General features: G+C 38.8%; 3 protein-coding genes across 3 annotated transcripts in view; 1 reads left to right on the top strand and 2 right to left on the bottom strand.

Moving 5' to 3' along the window:
* The window catches only part of Hakai (E3 ubiquitin-protein ligase Hakai), a 263,961-nt gene that overhangs the window by 61,862 nt on the left and 177,882 nt on the right, over window positions 1-24,217 (top strand). The window lies entirely within an intron of this gene.
* Window positions 8,590-9,406, bottom strand: LOC137637930 (cuticle protein AMP4-like). The gene is made up of 3 exons (XM_068370037.1): window positions 9,374-9,406; window positions 8,992-9,197; window positions 8,590-8,866 (listed from the first exon to the last, which is right to left on the bottom strand). Exons 1-3 carry the CDS (start codon window positions 9,380-9,382, stop codon window positions 8,698-8,700), a joined length of 384 nt encoding a protein of 127 aa, XP_068226138.1. The 5' UTR covers window positions 9,383-9,406; the 3' UTR covers window positions 8,590-8,697.
* Window positions 14,210-14,983, bottom strand: LOC137637929 (cuticle protein AMP4-like). The gene is made up of 3 exons (XM_068370036.1): window positions 14,919-14,983; window positions 14,538-14,743; window positions 14,210-14,412 (listed from the first exon to the last, which is right to left on the bottom strand). The coding sequence occupies exons 1-3, from the start codon at window positions 14,925-14,927 to the stop codon at window positions 14,244-14,246; spliced, it is 384 nt and encodes a 127-aa protein (XP_068226137.1). The 5' UTR covers window positions 14,928-14,983; the 3' UTR covers window positions 14,210-14,243.

Here is a 24,217-nt window from a genome sequence, read left to right as displayed (position 1 = left end):
AGGACAAGTCACTTGCTCTGCCAGAGCCGGTTATTGGCTCAAGGTTACTTTCCTCAGTAACGGCCGGTGAATCAAGGTGGCCTTATGCCAGCACAGTTTCTTGACCTTTGAACATCCAGAACTCGATGCACATTTTAAGCTGGCTTAATGCCAGCACAGATTCTTGATCTTGGAGCATCCAGCACTGAATGCACATTTTAAGCTGGACTTATGCCAGCACAGTTTGTTGACCTTGAAGCATCCTGCAATGAATGCATATTTTAAGCTGGCCTTAATTAAGCCAGCTCAGTTTCTTGACCTTTGAGCATCCAGGACTGAATGCACATTTTATGCTGGCCTTAATTAAGCCAGCTCAGTTCCTTGACCTTGCAGCATCCAGCACTAAATGCACAATTTAAGCTGGCCTAATGCCAGCACAGTTTCTTGACCGTAGAGCATCTAGCAATGAATGCACATTTTAAGCTGGCCTAATGCCAGCACAGTTTATTGACCTTGAAGTATCCCACAATGAATGCACATTATAAGCTGGCCTTAATTATGCCAGCTCAGTTTCTTGACCTTGGAGCATCCAGCACTGAATGCACATTTTATGCTGGCCTTAATTAAGCCAGCTCAGTTCCTTGACCTTGCAGCATCCAGCACTAAATGCACAATTTAAGCTGGCCTAATGCCAGCACAGTTTCTTGACCGTAAAGCATCTAGCAATGAATGCACATTTTAAGCTGGCCTAATGCCAGCACATTTTCTTGACCTTGGAGCATCTAGCACTTAATGCTCATTTTAAGCTGGCCTAATCCAAGCACAGTTTCTTGAACTTGAAGCATCTAGCACTGAATACACATTTTGAGCAGATCTTAAGCCAACTCAGTTTCTTGACCTTGGAGTATCCTGCAATGAATGCACATTTTAAGCTGGCCTAATGCCAGCACAGCTTTTTTTACCTTGGAGCATCCAGCACTGAATGCACATCTTATGCTGGCCTTCAGCCAGCTCAGTTTCTTGACCTTGTAGCATCCAGCACTGAATGTACTTTTTAAGGTGGCCTAATGCCAGCACAGCTTTTTTTACCTTGGAGCATCCAGCACTGAATGCACATCTTATGCTGGCCTTAAGCCAGCTTAGTTTCTTAACCTTGGAGCATCCAGCACTGAATGTACTTTTTAAGGTGGCCTAATGCCAGCATAGTTTTTCGCCCTTGAAGCATCTAACACTGAATGCACATTTTAAGCTGGCCTCAAGCCAGGTCAGTTTATTGACCTTGGAGCATCCAGCACAGAATGGAAATTTTAAGCTAGCCTAATGCCAGCACATTTTCTTGACCTTGGATCATCCAGCACTGAATGCACATTTCAAGCTAGCCTTAAGCCAGCACAGTTTCTTGACCTTGGAGCATCATGCACAGAATGGACATTTAAAGCTAGCATAATGCCAGCAAATTTTCTTGACCTTGGATCATCCAGCACTGAATGCACATTTCAAGCTAGCCTTAAGCCAGCACAGTTTCTTGACCTTGGAGCATCCAGCACAGAATGGACATTTTAAGCTAACCTAATGCCAGCACATTTTCTTGACCTTGGATCATCCAGCACTGAATGCATATTTCAAGCTAGCCTTAAGCCAGCACAGTTTCTTGACCTTGGAGCATCCAGCACAGAATGGACATTTTAAGCTAGCCTAATGCCTGCACATTTTCTTGACCTTGGATCATCCAGCACTGAATGCATATTTTATGCTGGCCTTAAGCCAGCTCAGTTTCTTGACCTTGGAGCATCCAGCATTAAATGCAGATTTTAAGTTGGCTTAATTCCAGCACAGTTTCTTGACCTTAAAGCATCTAGCACTGAATGCACATTTTAAGCTGGCCTCAATCCAGGTCAGTTTATTGACCTTGGAGCATCCAGCACAGAATGGAAATTTTAAGCTAGCCTAATGCCAGCACATTTTCTTGACCTTGGATCATCCAGCACTGAATGCACATTTCAAGCTAGCCTTAAGCCAGCACAGTTTCTTGACCTTGGAGCATCCAGCACAGAATGGACATTTTAAGCTAGCCTAATGCCAGCACATTTCCTTGACCTTAGATCATCCAGCACTGAATGCACATTTCAAGCTAGCCTTAAGCCAGCACAGTTTCTTGACCTTGGAGCATCCAGCACAGAATGGACATTTTAAGGTAGCCTAATGCCAGCACATTTTCTTGACCTTGGATCATCCAGCACTGAATGCACATTTCAAGCTATCCTTAAGCCAGCTCAGTTTCTTGTCCTTTTAGCATCCAGCACTGAATGCATATTTTATGCTGGCCTTAAGCCAGCTCAGTTTCTTGACCTTGGAGCATCCATCACTGAATGCACATTTTAAGCTGGCCTCAAGCCAGGTCAGTTTATTGACCTTGGAGTATCCAGCACAGAATGGACATTTTAAGCTAGCCTAATGCCAGCACATTTTCTTGACCTTGGATCATCCAGCACTGAATGCACATTTCAAGCTAGCCTTAAGCCAGCACAGTTTCTTGACCTTGGAGCATCCAGCAGAGAATGGACATTTTAAGCTAGCCTAATGCCAGCACATTTTCTTGACCTTGGATCATCCAGCACTGAATGCATATTTTATGCTGGCCTTAAGCCAGCTCAGTTTCTTGACCTTGGAGCATCCAGCATTAAATGCAGATTTTAAGCTGGCTTAATGCCAGCACAGTTTCTTGACCTTAAAGCATCTAGCACTAAATGCACATTTTGAGCTGACCTTTAGCCAGCACAGTTTCTTGACCTTGTAGCCTCCAGCAATTAACGTACATTTTAAGCTGGCCTCTAGCCCGGTCAGTTTATTGACCTTGTAGCCTACAGCATTGAATGCGCATTTTAAGCTGGCCTAACGCCAGCACATTTTTTTGACCTTGGAGCATCCAGCACTGAATGCACATTTTAAGCTGGCCTTAAGCCACTTCAGTTTCTTGACCTTTTAGCATCCAACACTGAATGCATATTTTATGCTGGCCTTAAGCCAGCTCAGTTTCTTGACCTTGGAGCTTCCAGCAATGAATGCATTTTTTAAGCTGATCTTAAGTCAGCTCAATTTCTTCACCTTGGAACATTCAGCACCTAATTGACATTTTAAGGTGACCTTAAGCCAGCTCAGTTTCTTGACCTTGGAGCATCCAGTACCGAATGTATATTTTGAGCTAGCCTAATGCAAGCACAGTTTTTGACCTTGGAGTATCCAGCACTGAATGCACATTTTAAGCTGGCCTAATGCCAGCACAATTTCTTGACCCTGTAGTATCCAGCACTGAATGCACATTACAAGCTGACCTATTGCAAGCACAGTTCCTTGATCTTGGGCCTATTGCCAGCACAGTTTCTTGATCTTGGAGCTTCCAGCAGTGAATGCACATTTTAAGCTGACCTTATGCCAGCACAATTGGTTGACCTAGGAGCATCCAGCACTGAATGCAAATTTTAAGCTGGCCTATTGCCAGCATAGTTTCTTGATTATGGAGCTTCCAGCACAGAATGCACATTTTAAGCTGGCCTTATGCCAGCACTGGTGAAGCATCCAGCTTCAGATTATCTCTATACTGTAAATATCACTAAGAGTTACTCAGCTGAAAAGTATTTACCGGTCAGAACGTCCCACTTATAATGGACCTAAACGTTTGTAACTTTTAGATCTCTTGATATTTTACTAGATGGTAACATGAACCAAATTTAATTTTTTATTTTTATTTCACTGTTTATTTTTATTTTTACTATTATATATATATATTTATATATATATATATATATATATATATATATATATATATATATATATATATATATATATATGTGTGTGTGTGTGTGTGTGTGTTTGTGTGTGTGTGTGGATGGTTGTGTGTGTGTTTTTTTTGTAAATATCTGCAGTATCTTGTTATGTTCCATATTTCGGTGAAAGACGAGTTCTCTGTTAAACGACCTTGAACATCAATTTCTCTAGCATATTTATTTTCATTTTCTACTTTTAATAGTGATTACCTGAAGATGATCAATGGAAGTCACCTCACAGCAAAAGGTCTTGAATTAAAGATAATGAAATACAAATCACGATCTTCCTGACGCTATACACTTCAATCACATTCATGCAAACGAAATGAAAACATCAAAACAAAGACTCACATACTTGGATTATACCTTTTTCAGTACTCATTGTTAAAAGCAAAGAGTTATTAACACTATCATTTAGAACGCGTCATTATTTATATGAAATGGTGATGGGTTCGAATGGTTAAGGATATTATAAGAAATGAGACAATACCACAAGAAGTCACTATATCGTAAATAGGTTTGAAATAAGAATGGAGATAAGATTAAAGTAAGGGGAAATTAATCTGTAGATGAAAGAAAAAATTTTTATAGATAAATATTGTTTTATTTAAAATCTTAATCATGGTTCAATAATCAATATTTCAAGTAATTTATAAGAACGCTCCTCCCACGAAATTATTTTCAATTTAAAATCATTATATTATTACAGCAATCATTCTCTTTTGCTAACACAAGACTTCAGAAATTGATATCTTATTAATCAGCTGATAACATACAGATAACTTTTGATGGATTCCCTGAATGTGCATCTGAAATCCTTCAAGAATTATTACTGGTTCAGCGGGACTCATGGTGTGCGTGCAACTCAGTAGCCTCAGCAGGATCGAGTGGATGTTACTGTTTCTCTTCTACACCTGCTATTATCTCTCATCTTGCTTAGACGTCTGTGCTTTGTCAAGAACATTATCAGTAACATTTATCTCAATTTACTGCTTTTTTCTTTTAAAGATGATCTTCTCACCGGGTTGTGGTAGCATATTGGAACGACCCTGTCTCTCACTCTACTTGACGGGAGTTCGAGACCCGCTTAAGTAATGTCTGCTATCTCACCATCCTTGTGAGTTAGGGAGCTTATAGGTCTACCTGCTGAGTCATCAGCAGCTATCAGCTGGCCCTCCCTTGTCCTAACTTGATGGAGAGGGGCTTGTGTGCTGATCATACGTATATATATAGTTAGTCTCTAGGACAGTGTCATGTCCCTTGCCTGGGCTATTCATGAGCAACCTTCAAATGGACACCGCTCATTACAGTATCCTGTAAGATATGATACGAAGACTTCACATCACAAATTCATTATTATAATTTCATCTCTTTTAGTCATCTGAACGTGATGCACAGTTCTGTTTGTTTCCGATTAATTCAACACGGGAATATGTTTATCAACAAAAACTCCTCATTTTATTGACTTCTTCAAAAAGAGCGTTGGATCCCTCGTCAGAAAAACGATTTTCCGGTATTCGTCGTCTTTGTTTTAACTTTGAGGTAAACTTCAGTATTCTAGTACTAGTGTACTCGAGCCGACAAAAATGACTGCTAAATATTTAGATAGATAGGCACCCACACGCAACCCTCTCTTACCAGGGTATGACTATTTTCTCTCCTCCCGACCTCAGGGATAGGGAGAGCTGACCGTATATATATATATATATATATATATATATATATATATATATATATATATATGTGTGTGTGTGTGTGTGTGTGTGTGTGTATCGAGACATGCTCTTTACTTTATAGGGGAAATAGTCAATTAAGATAATCATCAAAGGGACATCAATTTGTCCATACATTAGAAAAAGTGGCTTCGTTTTGCAAACCTTCCTCTTCATTTACTCTTGGTATTTATTGCAAGCCTATTAAACAATGAATATCTATAAATATATCCAAGATATCCATATAACAAAAATTTAATATTTCTTATAAATCTTTTAACACAAAGATTTATAAAGATTAACTGGATAAATAAATTTACAAATAATCAGAAAAATATTAGATAGAGAAATAAACTGGCATCGTTTTACCCACTTCGTGTTGTGATTAAATTGCGTAACAATTATCCGAAGACGATGGCAGAGAAGATTATTTATACGATGCCTTCCTAACAGGTTCTTCAAACAGGTTTCAACTGATATGCCAATGGCACAGTCCTTCGCAGGAAGTTTTTCTTCCAAGGCCAGGAAGTTTTTTTATGAACTTCACATGACGATTTTACACATGAGAAAGACTCTGGCTTTACAACTGAAGTTTTATTTTTCGAAAGTTTACTTTTACGTTTTGTCCTTGAGACTCAGTTTAAACAAATATATTTAAGTTCTGTCCGTCGTTTTGAAGTACAGAATTAATTGATGGAAGTATTTGCTAAGTTATTCTACCGCAAAGACTTTTCTTTGACTTTTTCAGTTTTTAATATATTTATCATAAGAATCCTGGATAATGATAAACCAACATTTTTGTTTTATAATAATGTTTTGTATGAAGGTGAGAAGAATTATTTATGTTTAATCATCTTTTCAATATTAAATCTGCAACAGTGTTTCCAGAAGTATTCAATGTACAGTGGAGGTCTTTTAAGGACTTCAATCTACCTCTTTAACTTTGGTCAACTCTATTTCATAAGTCATCTGTAATTTCAGAAGTTTAAATAAGCAGTCACTTCAAAAAACAGAAATTATAGTAATATCAAGTTTTTTTTTTACAGTAGGCCTCTATCATTATATTATTGTACATACAAACAGTTTCGAATCTCACCAAATTACTTTGAATTTCTCAGAAGAATATTTCTCTATACTTACGCAATGATAGTAAATGATACACAAGTATATAAATACTCAAAGGATTAAGAATCAAAGCATAACAAGCATGTGTATAGAGCTGAGAACATGAACAAAAGAAGAATTCCCGATTGAAAGCAAAAGCGTAAATCTGTATTAAAATTACAATTCGATGAAAGGAAAGCCCGAAAATATACTCTGTGACAAACAGAAGAAAACATCAAATGAAGAAGTATCCTTAACTTTTGGCCAAATGAAGAGACTCGCACAGACACACACGAAACAAACAAAAAAAAATATCATCAGTGAAACTTCTCGCAGCCGACGAACTCCATTTAGGTCTGATTCCCTCCCAAAAATGAAAAAAAAAAAGGGTCCGTGAAATATCTTTGAATCTATTTTCGAAATACACAAGGAACCTTTCTTTGCAGATTACAAAACATTAAGAATTTAAAGAGAGAAATAAATCTGAATTAATTACTTAATCATCCTCTTTTTCTCTCCCGCCGTTATCCCTACATTAAGGGGTCGGTTGCCTGATGCGATAGCACCAGGCATGGTTTACCATCGCGTGCGCTTGCAGTCATCAACCACAGTTATTGACGGTGGGTCTAACCTTTGACTTCATACTCCAACTGCAAGGCAGCAGTTTCCACAGTTATTGGCATTGGGTCTATCCTTTTGTTAAAAAGCAAGACTGCGAGGCAGCAGCTGTCCTTTTAGTCGCTTTCTAGGATACGCAGTACGTAATGTGGTAATATTCTTACAACCCTACCATAAGGCGATGACTCACGTGCACTGATCAAGAATAAACAACTCTTTATTTTCAATATTGTTGAAATGAATAATCTAAAAGATTAGAATCTACTTATTACAAAAGATTATGAGTAAATTGTATTAAGAAATTACTTTAAAAACAGGGAAATGTATCTAACTAAAAATCATGGCTTCTGAATATGTTCTTCCACAGAAAAGTCCCATCACACAACTTAGTAACGATTCACAGAGAAAACCAACTTCTCAAAATGAACTATACAAAGGTTTATATCAGCTGTGAGGGACAGATTTGATTGAGATGGAAAGATAAGAACTTTCTGGTTCCTAGTTATAGATTAGTGAACAAAACAGATGTTCAAATCGAAATAGAAAAAAAAAAAAAAAAACGTGTGTAGCAGTTCTGGGATGGGCTTGCCTCCTGTCATCGACAGGTGTTGTAACTTAGTGGTGTTCCTCAGACGGAAAAAAAAACATTGTTGAAAAATTACTCGAAAATTTAACGGCATCGCGAATCAGATGGTATCGCCGTTTGACCTTGAAGAGACTTATCAATTTAGATTTCGTATTTGAAAAGACTTTTACATTCACTTTGGGTTAGCATACATTCATTGGGTTTGAAACATTCATTGGGTTTGAAACATTCATTGGGTTTGATACATTCATTAGGTTCGATACATTCATTGGGTTTGAAACATTCATTAGGTTTGAAACATTCATTGGGTTGGAAACATTCATTAGGTTTGATACATTCATTGGGTTTGAAACATTCATTAGTTTTGAAACATTCATTGGGTTTGAAACATTCATTAGGTTTGATACATTCATTGGGTTTGAAACATTCATTGGGTTTGATACATTCATTGGGTTTGATACATTCATTGTGTTCGATACATTCATTGGGTTTGATACATTCATTGGGTTTGAAACATTCATTAGGTTTGATACATTCATTGGGTTTGATACATTCATTGGGTTTGCTGATTCATTATCAAGATTCAAAGTTTTTTTGCTGACAAACGTAATCGGAAGGTACAAAACTTGGATTGATTGATTGTTTGATTTTGAGTTTTCTGGTACCCTGACATCGAAGGTCATTGAACAGATATCGTTTGTTGCAATACAAAACTTGTAGTGTGTGTGTGGGGGGGGGGGGGGTTAACAACAGCAAATATCTTGATTCTTCGTTTATTTTTCAATTTTGTATTTTTTAATATAACAAATCATTATGTATATATACAAATCAATATTGTCGACGAGAAGTTGAGACAAAGATGCTGTGAAGTCGTTTATTCGAAGGTGACTCCCAGAGCTCTCTGTTCCTCAGCGAAGCGGATCTGCTCGATGGCGTGGGCGGGGAGTGGGTGGGGTGTGGGGAGGATGTCTCCTGAGGGCTGGAAGCCGTTCTCGTTGGCGATGAAGCGAATCTCAGCGAATCCTCCGTCAGCCAGAGGAAGACTGCAAGGCACAACACAGCATTAGCATAAAGCTGCCACCACTCACAGTTAGAGCATCAAAATAAACAGTAATGTTTCTTCAAACAAAAATAAGACCTGTGTTAATTAATGTGACCTGGTACTTACAGATAGACTCCCTCCATGTTGACCTGGCCCTCGGAACCTGGGGTTCCGGAGACCTGCATGGAGATGCCGTTGTCGGCCTCGAAGGCGTAGTTGAAGTTTCCGTCTCCTTGGTCGACGCGTTCGTCCCTCAAGATGGCCACCACAGGGGCGTCTCCCTGAGGCTTGGGGGCGGCGGAGGCCAGGGCAGCGAGGCAGAGGACGAAGATCTAGAGATATTGTTGGGAGAAAATAAATTTGATATAACTGAAGGAGAGAAACATGATTAACATCCTAATCTTTTAGCTTATGTAAATAAAAAAAATTTCACATATATTCGTAGGTTAAAAAATTTGAATAATTTCTAACCCATAAGAGGCAACGAAACTTTAGCAAAAGTTCTTACAGCTTTCATGGTTGATCGAAGTCGAAGAACTGATGTCTGGCAAAGGCACCACGGTCCTTTAAATACTTCAACGGGAGGCTGAGAGGGGGAGAGGGCACTATGAGGACTATGATGACCTTGTAAGAAAAGATGAAGATACTTCCAATGAAAGTGGTTGGGTGAGATAGGATGGTGAAGATGGTCGGGAGGGAGGAGGGAGGAGTTGGAGAAGGGATGAAGAGGCTTGGAAGGAAAGGCGGTGACATGATTGATGACGTTGAAGGGCCTGAAGGAACCTTGAATTCCTGACGTAGGACAGAGAAAAAATTATGAATAAAACAGCAAAATACTTGGTCCTTCAGTGCCTTGACCTTGGACAAACCCGTCTACCAGTTTCAGATATCTAAAGTCATCAGGTGGAGATAAATGACTTGACATTAATTCTGTGGCCATGGTATTCTCGAAGGGGGAGAAGGTATGATGTGGGGGGGGGGGGCGGCTGGCGTTGACTGTTGGCGCAACTGTTGCTACGAAACTGTGATGAGCAGGAAGTGGGATGTAACAGTTTGCTAACGGTAACTTACAGAAGTTCATATATAGATATATGTATATATATATATGCACTGTATATATATGTATTGTATATATATATATATATATATATATATATATATATATATATATATATATATATATATGTATATATGAGTGTGTGTGTATGTGTGTGTAAGTGTGTAAAAAGTGTTTAGGGTCCCCTGATTTCAGAAGGATGTGGTTGCTAGCCCCCCACCGTTATTCTTGACCCCAGAAGGATGACATGTATATAATAAAGAGCAAGTGTCATATGATATACATACATACATACATATATATATATATATATATATATATATATATATATATATATATATATATATATATATATATACTGTATATATATATATATATATATATATATATATATATATATGTACATACATACTGTATATATATATACATATATATATATATATATATATATATATATATGTATATATATATATATATATATATATATATATATATATATATATACATACTCTATAAATATATATATATATATATATATATATATATATATATATATATATATATATATATATGTATATATATATATATATATATATATATATATATGTATATATATATATATATATATATATACATAAATAAATATGCGCTTACGCTCAGCGGTACTGTCATATGTATAATTACTAGGTTTCTCCCCGTCCTTTGTACCGGGGAGATGAGGTAGTCATACCCTGGTGAAAAGGGGGTGCTACGAGAAAAAAAGGTGTAGGTCGTAGGAAGGGTCTAATCAATGTGTGTGTACATATCTATCTAAATATCTAGACATCATATTTGAAAGGTCGCATATACTAGTATTCCAGATGGATCTATCGTACCCAGCAGACGTGAGTCAAGTGCTGCACTACTCAGCCAAAGGAATCAAATAGTTTCTAAGGAGCTTTATCGAAAATCTCGCAAAGGATTATGGTTGAGTATTTCGTCAGTTGGCCAATCAAAAACTATTTCCTCAGATTATAATCAATGCAAATATATATTCGATGGTTATTAAAGAAATTAGGAAATTTATTAACATATTTCTATGAACAAATGGCTATAACCAAAATCGATATCATAACTGACCCCTCATAAATGAGGTGCAATTTTAAAACTATTGAGGACTAAGGAAATGACTCTCAAAAATAAGTGTGAATGGAGAAGACAAAAAGTCAGTGTTTTCGAAAAAGTTTTGACATTCAAAGATATTAGCTTCTTTCCTATGAAATTTAATCTATTGCTGTATTTAACATTTATTTGATACAGTTGGTACATTGATATGTATTTTCATGACCACTGAACAGACAGATCTAGAAACATTCTAGTCCAAATAAGATCATCCTTTTTGAGGGTATTGGAAAACTTCACAAGTTTTCCTCTCTTGTTTACGTGGCTCATTTGCTTTCTCTTACTTTCGGTTTTCATGTTGAAAACGTTGAGATGGCCATCGTTACCCAAATTAGTCTTTTTCATTTCAAACGAAGCTTATTCTAGCAGACTCCACTCTTGAGATGAGGAAGGTCAAATAGTCTAGGAATCTTGTACTAATGTAGGTTGAATAATGCAACAACCCCAGAGAAAGAAATGTCAAATGTTGAGGTCGCCCCAGGAAGAAAGCACGTCCTTGAATAATATATGCTCTGAGAAAATCAGGTCTATCTATTCTTAAGGTCAGTGGAAAACAAGTCGATTTATTCATATTCCAAGATGAATGTATTTAAAGTTATCAAAAGAAATTATATCGGCTAACTCTATAATCATAAAGAAAAGCAAGTCGAGTAAGCCAATCCCAGAGTGATTCAATGTCAAATAATTCAAAAATACCCAAAGATATAGTGAATATCTCCATAACCTAAGAAGAACTAGGTTAAATAATTCAACTCCAGAAACTCCCTAAAACTTAGTTTAATATTATTTTCCGGCCTCTCAAGTAAAAAGATCGAATAATTCAGGAACGTATGTGGAATTATCCAGAGATTCTGGATGTTATTAGATTGAATAATTCAAAAACCTCACAAGAAAGCAGGTTGAATGATTTAGTAACCCAAAAGGAGAAAGGTTTCCAGGTATCCCCTAATAAGGAGGCCCCTTCATTACTGTACCTTTTCGAGATGACCTAATCGTCAAGACAAAGTGACGTCCTATTCCTGATTGAATCCTAAATAGGAACTGAATTAGAAATTACGTTTATTAGTTTTCCAATATTTAACACCCTACTATAACTAAATCTTTCAATGCTAAACATAATTATAAAATGTGTGTTGAAAAGTATATAGAGATTATTTTTCTGAAATGAATTTTTCTTTTTTTCTTGACCGAAAATTTATATAGAAAAAGTATAAAGCTCCTTTCCTAAAATTAATTTTATTGGAGGTTAGTCCTCTCAAAGAAAGATGACAGCTTCGATTAAAGCTATTTCCATTCGCCAAACTAAAAGAAACATCTACATCATAACCATTCATACCACAAGTTAATCTTATCTTCAGGCTTTGATTAAGATAGGGTAATTTATTTTATCAAATTTAATCGAATGAAGGTCCCCTAAAATCATTTTATATCCAGGATTTTTTCCATCGAATCAGGTAAACATTTCAACTGCAAAATGAATTCTATTTATTCTTATAATCCAGTTCTCGTGTTCATAGATAAACTTGTTTACTATACATCACACTTTCATATCAAAGAGTAGTCCTGTAAAGATAATACTTAATTCAGTTAAAAAAATACAAAAGTCTAAAAGGCAAAGTCTCTTCAAAATGTCTCTGTCCGTTTGTTTGATCATTGTAATGGTCAATGACCTTAGATGTCAGGATGCCAGAAAACACCAAATCAATCAATCAATCAATTAATTGAGGTATTGTTCCTCATTCCTGATTATCATCTCGACTTCTTATTTTTATCCCGTTTGCTTCTGCGTAGGTAACCTTTATTACCTCCGCCAACGAAGTTAGAATAAGGTTATGTTTTCGCTCCTGTTTTTAGACAAGGGATCATCTATTAACATATTTTCATCTATATAAATGTTTGCTAAAAGATTCACTCATTTCTAAATTATGCGATTTTATTTAATATTGAGAAGTAGAATTTTCAGTGTATTTTTTAAAAACAAAGATTAATATTATGGTTTTATTAATAGTTAAGGAAGTATTCGAATAGGGAAAGAACAGTCTTTAAGTTTTAGAGAAAATGTCAGTTTTCCAACTGTAAGCGAACCAAAGTTCTTTATTCTCTAGTTTTATTTGGTTTACTTTTAAAAAGGTAAACCAAAATGAAACATTAATATCCCATTGATATTCGTTCAGTTGACTTGCCTCTATACTTACATTATTACCTGTATGTATTCAGTATACCTTCCACAAAACTATGAATATTTATTCATAAGAATGAAATAAGTATAAAGGTGCTCTACACAAAAATATTAATAATTACTAAATAAGAAAGAAAACAATTACAACGCATTTAGGTTGCCATCATTGCTATTCTTATGGTAAAAATATTCTTTTAAGCTTTTGTGTTTATTTGGTGATTAAATTATTTTTGTTTTTCATTGGAAACCGGTTTCTTTTTATTAATATTATTCATAACAAAAGCAGGATGATATAAGCTTATGGGCTCCAACCGGAAAAATAGCCCAATGAGGACAGGATATGAAGAAATATAATATAGTGTACCTGAGTGTACCTTCAAGCATTGAAGAGTGAAAAACCGTGGTACAGAGGCTATGGCACTATCGAAGACTAGAAAATAATGGTTTAATTTTGGAGTGTCCTTCTCGTAGAAGAGCTGCTTACCATAGCTAAAGAGTTTATTCTACCCTTACCAAGAGGAAAGCAATTACTGGGCAATTTAAGTTTGTATGTAGGCCTTGAGTGAAAAATTTCTTGGTTTGCTTGGTGTTCTCAGGTGTCTGAGGAACGAGGAGATTGTTTAAAGAATAGGCCAGACCATTCAGTGCATGTGTAGGCAAAAGAAAAATTAGCCGTAACGAGAGAGGGGTCCAATTTAGTAATATCTGAACTGCCAAATGACCCAATAACTCTCTCCTGATAGTATCTCAACTGGTGGCTGGTGCTTTTGGTCAATATACTACCTATAGACGATAATAATTATTACTGAGGAACGGTACTCAACCTCGTAAATGTTTTAACATGATCAAGACTTTTATATAATTCGATAAATTGAGGTTAAAATAAAATCTTGTCAGAAACAAAATGAATTTATTATCCTAAGTTATATCACATTTAGATTGACGGAAAAATAAGTAATATTTCTAATCGAGTCGGGTCGTTTATTCGAAGGTGACTCCAGCAGCTCTCTGTTCCTCAGCGAATCGGATCTGCTCGATGGCGTGGGCTGGGAGTGGGTGGGGGGTGGGGAGGATGTCTCCTGAGGGCTGGAAGCCGTTTTCGTTGGCGATGAAGCGAATCTCGGCGAAGCCTCCGTCAGCCAGAGGAAGACTGCAAGACACAACACAGCATTAGCATAAAGGTTCCACCAGTCACAGTTAGAGCATCAAAATAAACAGTAATGTTTCTTCATTTGAAAACAAGACCTGTGTTACTTAAGGTGACCTGGGACTTACAGGTAGACTCCCTCCATGTTGACCTGGCCCTCGGAACCTGGGGTTCCGGAGACCTGCATGGAGATGCCGTTGTCAGCCTCGAAGGCGTAGTTGAAGTTTCCGTCTCCTTGGTCGACGCGTTCGTCCCTCAAGATGGCCACCACAGGGGCGTCTCCCTGAGGCTTGGGGGCGGCCGAGGCCAGGGCGGCGAGACAGAGGACGAATACCTTAGAAAGAAAATCATGTATAGATCTTGATGATATCTACTGAATTCCAATTAAATGATCTTATGTTATGGTTTTAGGTATATCACTAAAAAACACCAAATTCGAGTAGACACTGAAACTCAAAAACACAATTTGAAATTGAGATCGTTAACGAAACTCGGTGGCAGAGACGTACGGCTTTCATGGTTGGAGATGGAGCACCTTCTGATGCTGGGCCAAAGTTCGCTGGTCCTTATATACCCAACGAAGAGTGCCATGCGAGACGTCCACTCCCTTATAAGGAAGGGAGAGAGAGGGGGGTTGCCTCGGTTGAGATGGAAAGGAAGGTGGAACCCATCATGGCCCGTCCAAAGGACAGAAATGCCACCCAGGGGGAGAAAGGAGATTTGGAGACCACTTATTGTCTCTTGAAGGCAAGGACGAACAGAGAGAGAGAGAGAGAGAGAGAGAGAGAGAGAGAGAGAGGGGGGGGGGGGAAATCATCCAATCTCTCCAGTTGTTCTCCAGTCATTCAATTAATTTGGGATTTCTGGTAAAAAAAAAAAAAAAACACTAGTAGTGGAGGGAGAGGTAACTAGGGGGTGGAGAGAATGTTGGAATATTTTACGTAAACATCAAATAAAAGATAAAATATTGAAGGAAATATTTTGATGTTATTCTATTTGTTGTTGACAAAACTGAAAGGTTAAATGCTCTCTCTCTCTCTCTCTCTCTCTCTCTCTCTCTCTCTCTCTCTCTCTCTCTCTCTCTCTCTCTCTCTCTCTCTCTCTCTCTCTCTCTCATATGAATTGTAACATGTGAATCATTGAAATAACATCTACATTAACAGATACAGGTTAAGTTTTCTTCTGACAAATGAAAATAGCGAAAACAAATAAATTCAAAGAAGACAAAGTAAACTCTGGACCATATTTCATTTTCATTGCCAATTTTGCTCGCGAAACCCTGACACTTTATCAATAAATGTTTTATATATAATTTCTTCACACTTTGTTACGTCTTTCCAAGGTTTTTTTATTTCACCGAGATAAAGAAAAACTGCCACAATATTTTCAAATAGAAAAAGAAAGGAAAGGGTAGATATCTTGGACATATCTGCAAAATACAATTTATTCTTATGACGAATGATAGAGAAATATCTCAATTATTTTAGTATAGATGATTTTCCTTGAATATCTAATCGATTCTGTTCCGCAATACTTTCTAATAGGAAAACGTATAAAGAGATCATAATTATTTGTACCCGTTAAATTACATGCCAATGTATGATAATAATAATGAATTAAATATATGAAACTATGATAAGGCATTATCTGTATTTGGTCAATCTAAGTAACTTTTTAGGTTATGAAAATATTAGGTATCAAAACAAGACATTCTATTATATGTTGGATAATGTTTCATTGTCATACCACGACTCATGTCCATACAGTAATACCGATCTCACAAAACTGATATATAGCCTGCATTTTTATATGTAATTTCCGGCGAATTGACTTCCAAATTTTACTTAACCTAGCCATTTCTGATTTACTTTTTTAATCTTTCATTAAACTCAAATTCTAAAGATCCTGTATTAAAGATTATCTATTCTATTTACCAAAGCACTTCCCCCAAATTTGGGAGGTAACCGACATCAAACAAATGAACAAAAGGGGACCTTTCCTCTCTCAGTCGAGTTTGGCTGGTACTGCTAGGGTGCCAGCCCATCCTCCCCCATTATTCACCATCACACAGATGAAGTTTCATGCGCTGAATCCCTTACTGCTACTATCTCCGCGGTCACTGAGGCGACCGAAGGAAGCAGCAGGGCCTAATGGAACTGCGTCATAATTGCTCGCCATTCATTCCTATTTTTAGCACGCTCTCTTGCCTCTCACATCTATCCTCCTATCATCCAGAGCTTTCTTCACTCCATCCATCCACCCAAACCTTGACCTTCCTCTTGTACTTCTCCCATCAACTCTTGCACTTATCACCTTCTTTAGCAGGCAGCCACTTTACATTTTCTCAACATGGCCAAACCACCTCAACACATTCATATCCACTCTAACGGCTAAATAATTTCTTACACCCGTTCTCACCCTTACTACTTCGTTCCTAACCCTATCTATTCAAGATACAATAGCCAAAGTCCTCAGACACTTCATCTCAAACACATTCAATTTCTGTTTCTCCGATCCATACATCATAGTTGGTACAATCGCTTTTTCATACAGAACTCTCTTTACATTCATGCCTAACCCTGTATTCTTTACTACTCCCTTCACTGCCCCCAACACTTTGCATCGTTTCATTCACTCTCTGACGTCATCTGCTTCCACTCAACCATTTGCTGCAACAACAGACACCAAGTTCTTGAACTGATCTACTTCCTCAAGTAACTCTCCATTCAATATGACATTCAATCTCGCACTACCATCCCTTCTCGTGCATCTCATAACATTACTCTTATTCACGTTAACTCTCAACTTCCTTCTCTCACATACCCTTCTAAAAGCTTCTATTCCGAGTTTGCAACAAGTCATGGCGACAGCACGCATCCCTCTACCAGTTCCTAAATATTTAAATAATTCCACCTGATTGATCGTTTCTGTTTCCAAGAATTTTTCATCTTCCATTGCATATTCTGTTCTCATAATCTCTGTCTTTCTTCTATTTATCTTGAGCCCAAACCCATGTGATATTTCATGCATTTTGGTGAGTAGACTGTGCAAGTCCTGTGGTGTTCTGCTAATATGGACAGCGTCATCATCAGGCTGTAGGTCAACTGATTTCCTGTTACCAATCCAGTCAAAAGAAAAGACAGGAATGACTAGAGAATATTTAGACAGGAAAGCAGATGAAGCTGACAAAGCTATGAATTCAGGGTGTGGCTATGATGTAAGAATTGCTCATAGAATTATTAATGATAGCTCTACTGGGGCAAATAATAAGAACCATATACCGATTAAAAAGAGAGATGGATCTGTTATAACAAGAGAAGATGAAAAAAATGTAACGTTGGAAGGAACACTTATGTGAGGTCATGAATAGGAGATATGAAGGGAATAATTTGATTGATATACCTGAAGTTGATTAAGACCTTGATAGGCCCATGAATGAATTCAGTGTGTTTGAAATCGAGGCTATGCTTAAAACACTTAAGAGATGGAAAGCCCCTGGATATGATGGAATACCTGCTGAGATAATATTGGCCGAAAATGGAGAGACTCCCAAAACTTACAAGATTAGTTTGTAGAATGTTGCGTGAAAAGGCAAAACCTGATGAATGAGAGCTAGGAGTGTTGGTGAAAGTGGCAAAAAAACAAAAGATCTGACTGATTGCAATAATTATAGAGGCATCACACTTACGTCAGTTGTCATGTAAATATATAGTATGCTCATTCTAAAGAGACTAGAGAAAAAGAATGATGAAAAGCTGAGAGATGAACAAGCAGGATTTAGATAAAGTAAAAGTTGTACTGACCCAATTTTCATTTTAGGACAGGTTGTTCCAGCAATGTGTAGAATATAGAAATCCACTTTTGATGACATTTGTGGATTATGAAAAAAACTTTGATTGTAAGCACCCACCAACCTTGTGGCGAGTCCTGAGCTCCTCTTAGATATCTAAATTTGATGTAAGTCCGTTCATGAGCATAACAACTGCAAAAACAAAGTTAATGTTAGTGGAGTCCTATCAATTGAATTTCCAGTGAGCAGTGGAAAATATATATATTTATAAATACACAGTATATATAATGCGTATCTCTCTCTCTCTCTCTCTCTCTCTCTCTCTCTCTCTCTCTCTCTCTCTCTCTCTCTCTCTCTCTCTCTCTCTCTCTCTATATATATATATATATATATATATATATATATATATATATATATGTTTGTAAAAACTAGGGCACCTAACACGTGTAAAGCATAAAACTGGTATCATAGCGATGAGAGGAAAAGTGAAGACTTGATTGGAGTCTTCACTTTTCCTTTCATGGATATGATATATATATATATATATATATATATATATATATATATATATATATATATATTTATATATATGTATATGTATGTATATATATATATATATATATATATATATATATATATATATATATATATATATATATATATATATATATATACATACACACATATACATACAGCGAGAGAGAATGGAACATGTTTTTACTGACTGCTTTTCCAACTAGGGTTGTAGCTTAGCTAATAATTATAATAATAATGATAATAATAATAATAAAATGAATCTCGCTGTGTCAGAAAGAATTCTATGAAAAATCTGTTTGTTGCTTTTGAGAAAAAAGGAAAATCACGAATGTTAGTGATAAAACTTTAAAAAAACGGCCAAGTTGATTTTGCATTGAGTTTAAATACACACACATACATACACACACACACACACACACACACACACATATATATATATATATATATATATATATATATATATATATATATATATATATATATATATATATATTGTGACGAGCCGAGAGAGGCTGTAACTAAGAAGGCAGGATGAAAGCAACTGAGTAACTTTATTACAGAACATCCATTTATATATACATAAACTCCAGGCAAAAAGAACATAAAAATATAACAGGCAATTTCATGTTCAACCGACAACCGGTGCTGTTAACAGTTAACGTTGAGAAAAACAGACATTTTATTTCAGGTCCCTATCAGTGCGAAGGAAAGATTCAAAGCATATTATGTACAAAAAAAAAGGAAATGTCGTTACTTTGTACGATCGTGTAACACACGGTTGGTACATGGCTCCCCGCCTAAAAATGACATACTGTATATGTTAAATAGGGTGTCCTGATCTAGAGAGGCGAACTGTAGGCGGGTCATCTGGCGGGAGATAAGCAGGTTTTAGACGATTAATGGAGACTCAGTCTTCTTTGCCACGAATGTTTAGTAGGAATGCTTTCGGTCTGCGTCTGATCACAAGGAAAGGGTCTGTCTAAGGGGGCGTTAGTGGTGGCTTGCTAGTGTCGTTGCGTAGGAAGACTTGCGTTGCAGAGTGTAAGTCTGTCGGTATGTGATGCTTTGCTGGGGGCTTGTAAGTCTGGCAGCATGGAGTAAATTTTCCCACGACGTGACATATGTGCTGGAGATCGTCAAAGGAGGTTGCAGAAGGAAAAATTTCGGCAGGGATGACCAATGGGTCGCCATACACCATTTCAGGTGCCGAGACATCGAGGGTGTCTTTAGGAGTGGTCCCTAGTCACAGGAGGACCCAGGGAAGATGAGTAAACCAGTTGGAATCCTTGCAGTGGGATATCAAAGCCGCTTTGAGGGTGCGATGAAAACGTTCAACCATTCCATTGGCAGCGGGGTTGTAAGCAATTGTCTGATGTAGGGTGATGCCCAGGAGATTGGCTAATGATGTCCACAATTGAGAGGTGAAAGTGGTACCCTTGTCAGAAGTAATATGCTCAGAGATACCAAATCTTGCAATCCATCCTGAGAGTAAGGAAGATGTACATGAGACGGACATTGCAGTTTCCATTGGAATGGCTTCAGGCCAACGAGTGGAGCGGTCGATGATGGTAAAGAGGTAACGATGTCCTTGTGATGTGGGTAGGGGGCTTACAACGTCGACAAGAAAGTGGGCAAAACGACGCTGAGGTTGAGGAAAGGTGCCCACTCCTGAATCCGTGTGTCGATGTATTTTGGAAGTTTGGCAAGAAGTAGAGGCGCGGACCCAATCCTTAGCATCCTTAGAAATGCCGTGCCAAATGAACTTCGTCTTCAGTAGCTGTGCAGTAGAACGGCACGAGGGATGTGAAAATCGGTGAATGAAATCACACACCTGTCGGCGCATGGGAGCACAGAGGAGGGTGGGGGTTGAGTCGTCGACGGGAATGTCTTCCCAACGGAGGGATGTGCAGGATGTCCTACATGCTTGATACTCTGGATCCTGTCGTTGGGCTTCAGCCAAGGCGTTATAATCCAATCCCAGTTGAACGGTAGCCAACGTGTTTCTTGACAGGGCATAGGCAACGGGATTCATTTTCCCAGGAACGTGTTGAAGGGTGCAATTGTATTCAGCTACGGCGGAGAGATGTCGGCATTGATGGGCGGACCAGGCGTCAGACTGTCGAGTGAAGGCGTGCACGAGAGTCATGGGGTCTGTGCGAATGACGAGGGGCGTACCCTCTAAGAAATGGCGAAAGTGACGGACAGCCAAGTGCACCTCCTGCAATTCGCGATCGAAGGTAGAATAACCCGATTCTGCCTTGGACAGTTTTCTGCTGAAGAAGGCCAATGGGCGGGGCGAACCGTTGCCCACCTGTTCGAGTACTGCACCAATAGCGACGTCGCTGGCATCGGTGAAGAGTAGGAGAGGGGCATGTGGGATGGGAAAAGTGAAACCTGCAGCGGTTGATAGGGCCTTCTTTACATTGCAGAAGGCTGCTTCTATAAGGGGACCCCACTTCAGGTCTTTTGGCTTGCCCTTGAGGGAGGCGTAGAGGGGAGCAAGAGTGGCAGCAATGGCTGGCAGAAAACGGTGATAATAGTTGATCATACCCAAGAATACCTGCAGAGCTTTGACGGTCAAGGGCGTGGGGAAGTTTTGGACGGCTACTACCTTGTCAGGGAGGGGATGGACTCCAGGAGTGATGTGGTGCCCTAAGAACGACACTTCATTGGCGCCAAAGGTACACTTGTCGTACCAGACTACAAGGCCGTTTTGTTGCAGGCTGTCGAGCACGATGCGCAGGTGACGAAGGTGTTCCTCTTTTGAGGAAGAGAACACAAGTATGTCGTCTACATAACATACACAGAAAGGGAGATCCCCTAAGATAACATCCCTGAGACGCTGAAAAGTGGCCCCAGCATTACGAAGGCCAAAACAGGAGTAATTGAAGGTGTAAGTACCAAATGGAGTGGTGATGGCGGTCTTTGGGATGTCTTCTGGGTTCATAGGCACCTGATAATACCCCTTCAGGAGGTCGAACGTGGAGAAAACCTTCGCTTTGTGCAAGTAGGAGGTCACGTCGGCGCTGTTTGGCAGGGGATATAGATTCATTTCTCTTTGCATGTTCAGGCACCTGTAATCCCCGCATAGACGGAGTGAGCCGTCTTTCTTCAGAACGATGTGTAAGGGTGACGACCATGGGGTGGAGGCCTTTTGGCAAAGGCCCATTTCCTCCATTTCAGCGAACGTCTGTTTGGCGGCTGCCAATCGTTCCGGTGGCAGACGTCTGAATTTTGTGAAGACCGGGGGTTCCATCGTCTTGATATGGTGATAAATACCGTGCTTGGTAGGAGCCGTGGGCGTTTGGCGAAGTTCTGGACGGAAAACTTCTGGGTACGACGTGAGGAGGTGGGCGTAGGCATCTGTGGGTGCGCTGATGTGGAGAGCGAGGTTGGAGGGGGCGGGTTGAAGAGGTATCAACAAATACGATTCTACGTTGACCAATTGTCGATGGGTGACATCGACCATAAGGAAGAAATGAGAGAGGAAATTCGTACCGAGGATTGGCAATGTGACGTCAGCAACGAGAAACTTCCAATTAAATTTACCCTTTCCAAACGATAATTTGAGGTTCTCGTAACCGTAGGTGGGTATCGCAGATCCGTTGGCAGCTACCAGGCGGACGTCAGCAGACGTAGACAGACTACGTCGTGTCCTAAAGAGTTCCCTTGGCAAAAGAGAACGGCAAGCACCCGTGTCTACCAAAAATCGCACGCCTTGTCCTGCATCATATAAAAAGAAAAGATTAGAAACACTGGAGGCCACCGCCATGACCGATGGCCTACTTACACGTTTTTTGGCCACTGACAATCCTTGGCACATTTCTTCGCGGCTGCCCCGAATCTCTAGTGGTACTAGCAAAACTGCGGCCGAAGGGCAACAGTAAGTGGCTGTAGAAGTCATTGGTTGGGGCGCGAGCGAGTGGTGGTTGATGGGTGGCTTTGTCGCTGCTCCGGCACGTCACGGGGTGGGCGTGTATGTCCTACGGCATTCACGTCAGCTTCGATTGACGCAGAATAGGCGTCCTCTTTGTAAGGAGGGGAGACGTTGATGGAGGTCTTGAAGTTCATGAAGTGGCTATCCATAAGGGCGTGGGCTCTGGTCATCAATTACTTTATGGGTAAACTATCAACATCGGGTATGGCAGCGCGTACAAGTCTGGGTAAACGGCATATCCAAAGGGCATGAAGTAGTTTCACCTCACGAGGAGAGCCGTCTGCGGCAGGTTGCAGGCGAGCGATACTGGTCATTTTCCGGAGGGCGAGGGAAGCCCTTTGGTCCCCAAACGGTTTTTGAGAGAGCTGAAAAAGCTTTGCTATACAGGTGGCTGGCGACGGCGAGTACTGCTGCAGAAGGTATGTTTTGAGGTCGTCATACTTTCTTGGGGTGTCTCCTTGTTCACAAAGCCAGTCGGATATTTCCGGGAAGGTGTCCTCGGGTATCGCCGCGAGAACATAATCTGCTTTGGTAGTTGAGCGAGCCACGCCCTTGATACGGAACTGGACTTCTGAGCGTTGAAACCATGCAAACACCTCTCTGATGGCAAACGACGAAAGTTTCAATGGGGCGTCGTCAACTTCCGTGGAGTCCGCCATAGCACCAATGACCAGGGGGGGGGGGGGTGGAAGGCGGGAGAATCGAGTTGACTCCCGGGGTCACCAATGTGACGAGACGAGAGAGCCTGTGACTAAGAAGGCAGGATGAAAGCAACTGATTAACTTTATTACAGAACATCCGTTTATATATACATAAACTTCAGGCAAAAAGGACATAAAAATATAACAGGCAATTTCATGTTCAACCGACAACCGGTTCTGTTAACAGTTAACGTTGAGAAAAACAGACATGTTATTTCAGGTCCCTATCAGTGCGAGGGGAGAGCGAAGATACAAAGCATAAGATATACAAAAAAAAAAAAAAAAAATGTTACTATGTACGATCGTGTAACACACAATTGGTATAATATATATATGTATATATATATATATATATATATATATATATATATATATATATATATATATACAGGCTATATAATATATGCATATTATATACATAAGTAGATAGATAGATAGAGAAATGTATATATAATATATATGTATCTATATATTCCTATATATACATAATTATACATACACATGCACGTACACGTGCAGACATGCACACACACACACACACACACATATATATATATATATATATATATATATATATATATATATATATATATATATATATTGTTTAGGAATCATATAGTTAGATTAAAAGAAATCTGTTAAATGCTATGCAGTAGTCTCTCACTATTTCAATTCTCTGGTTATGATTAAATAAATTTGTATATGAAACCATTATGAATTTCACCGTATAGACAGTTATCAACGACGTCCAGTACCGAAGAGCAATGAATGCTCATTACTATCAAAGGATTATGTTCTACATGAACAATCACCCCACACCCCCACCCCCGTCCTTTCACTCCT

The sequence above is a fragment of the Palaemon carinicauda genome, chromosome 3 (genome assembly GCF_036898095.1).
Source record: "Palaemon carinicauda isolate YSFRI2023 chromosome 3, ASM3689809v2, whole genome shotgun sequence".
NCBI classification, from domain to species: Eukaryota; Metazoa; Arthropoda; class Malacostraca; order Decapoda; family Palaemonidae; genus Palaemon; species Palaemon carinicauda.
This window is presented reverse-complemented; position numbering and strand designations above follow the sequence as displayed.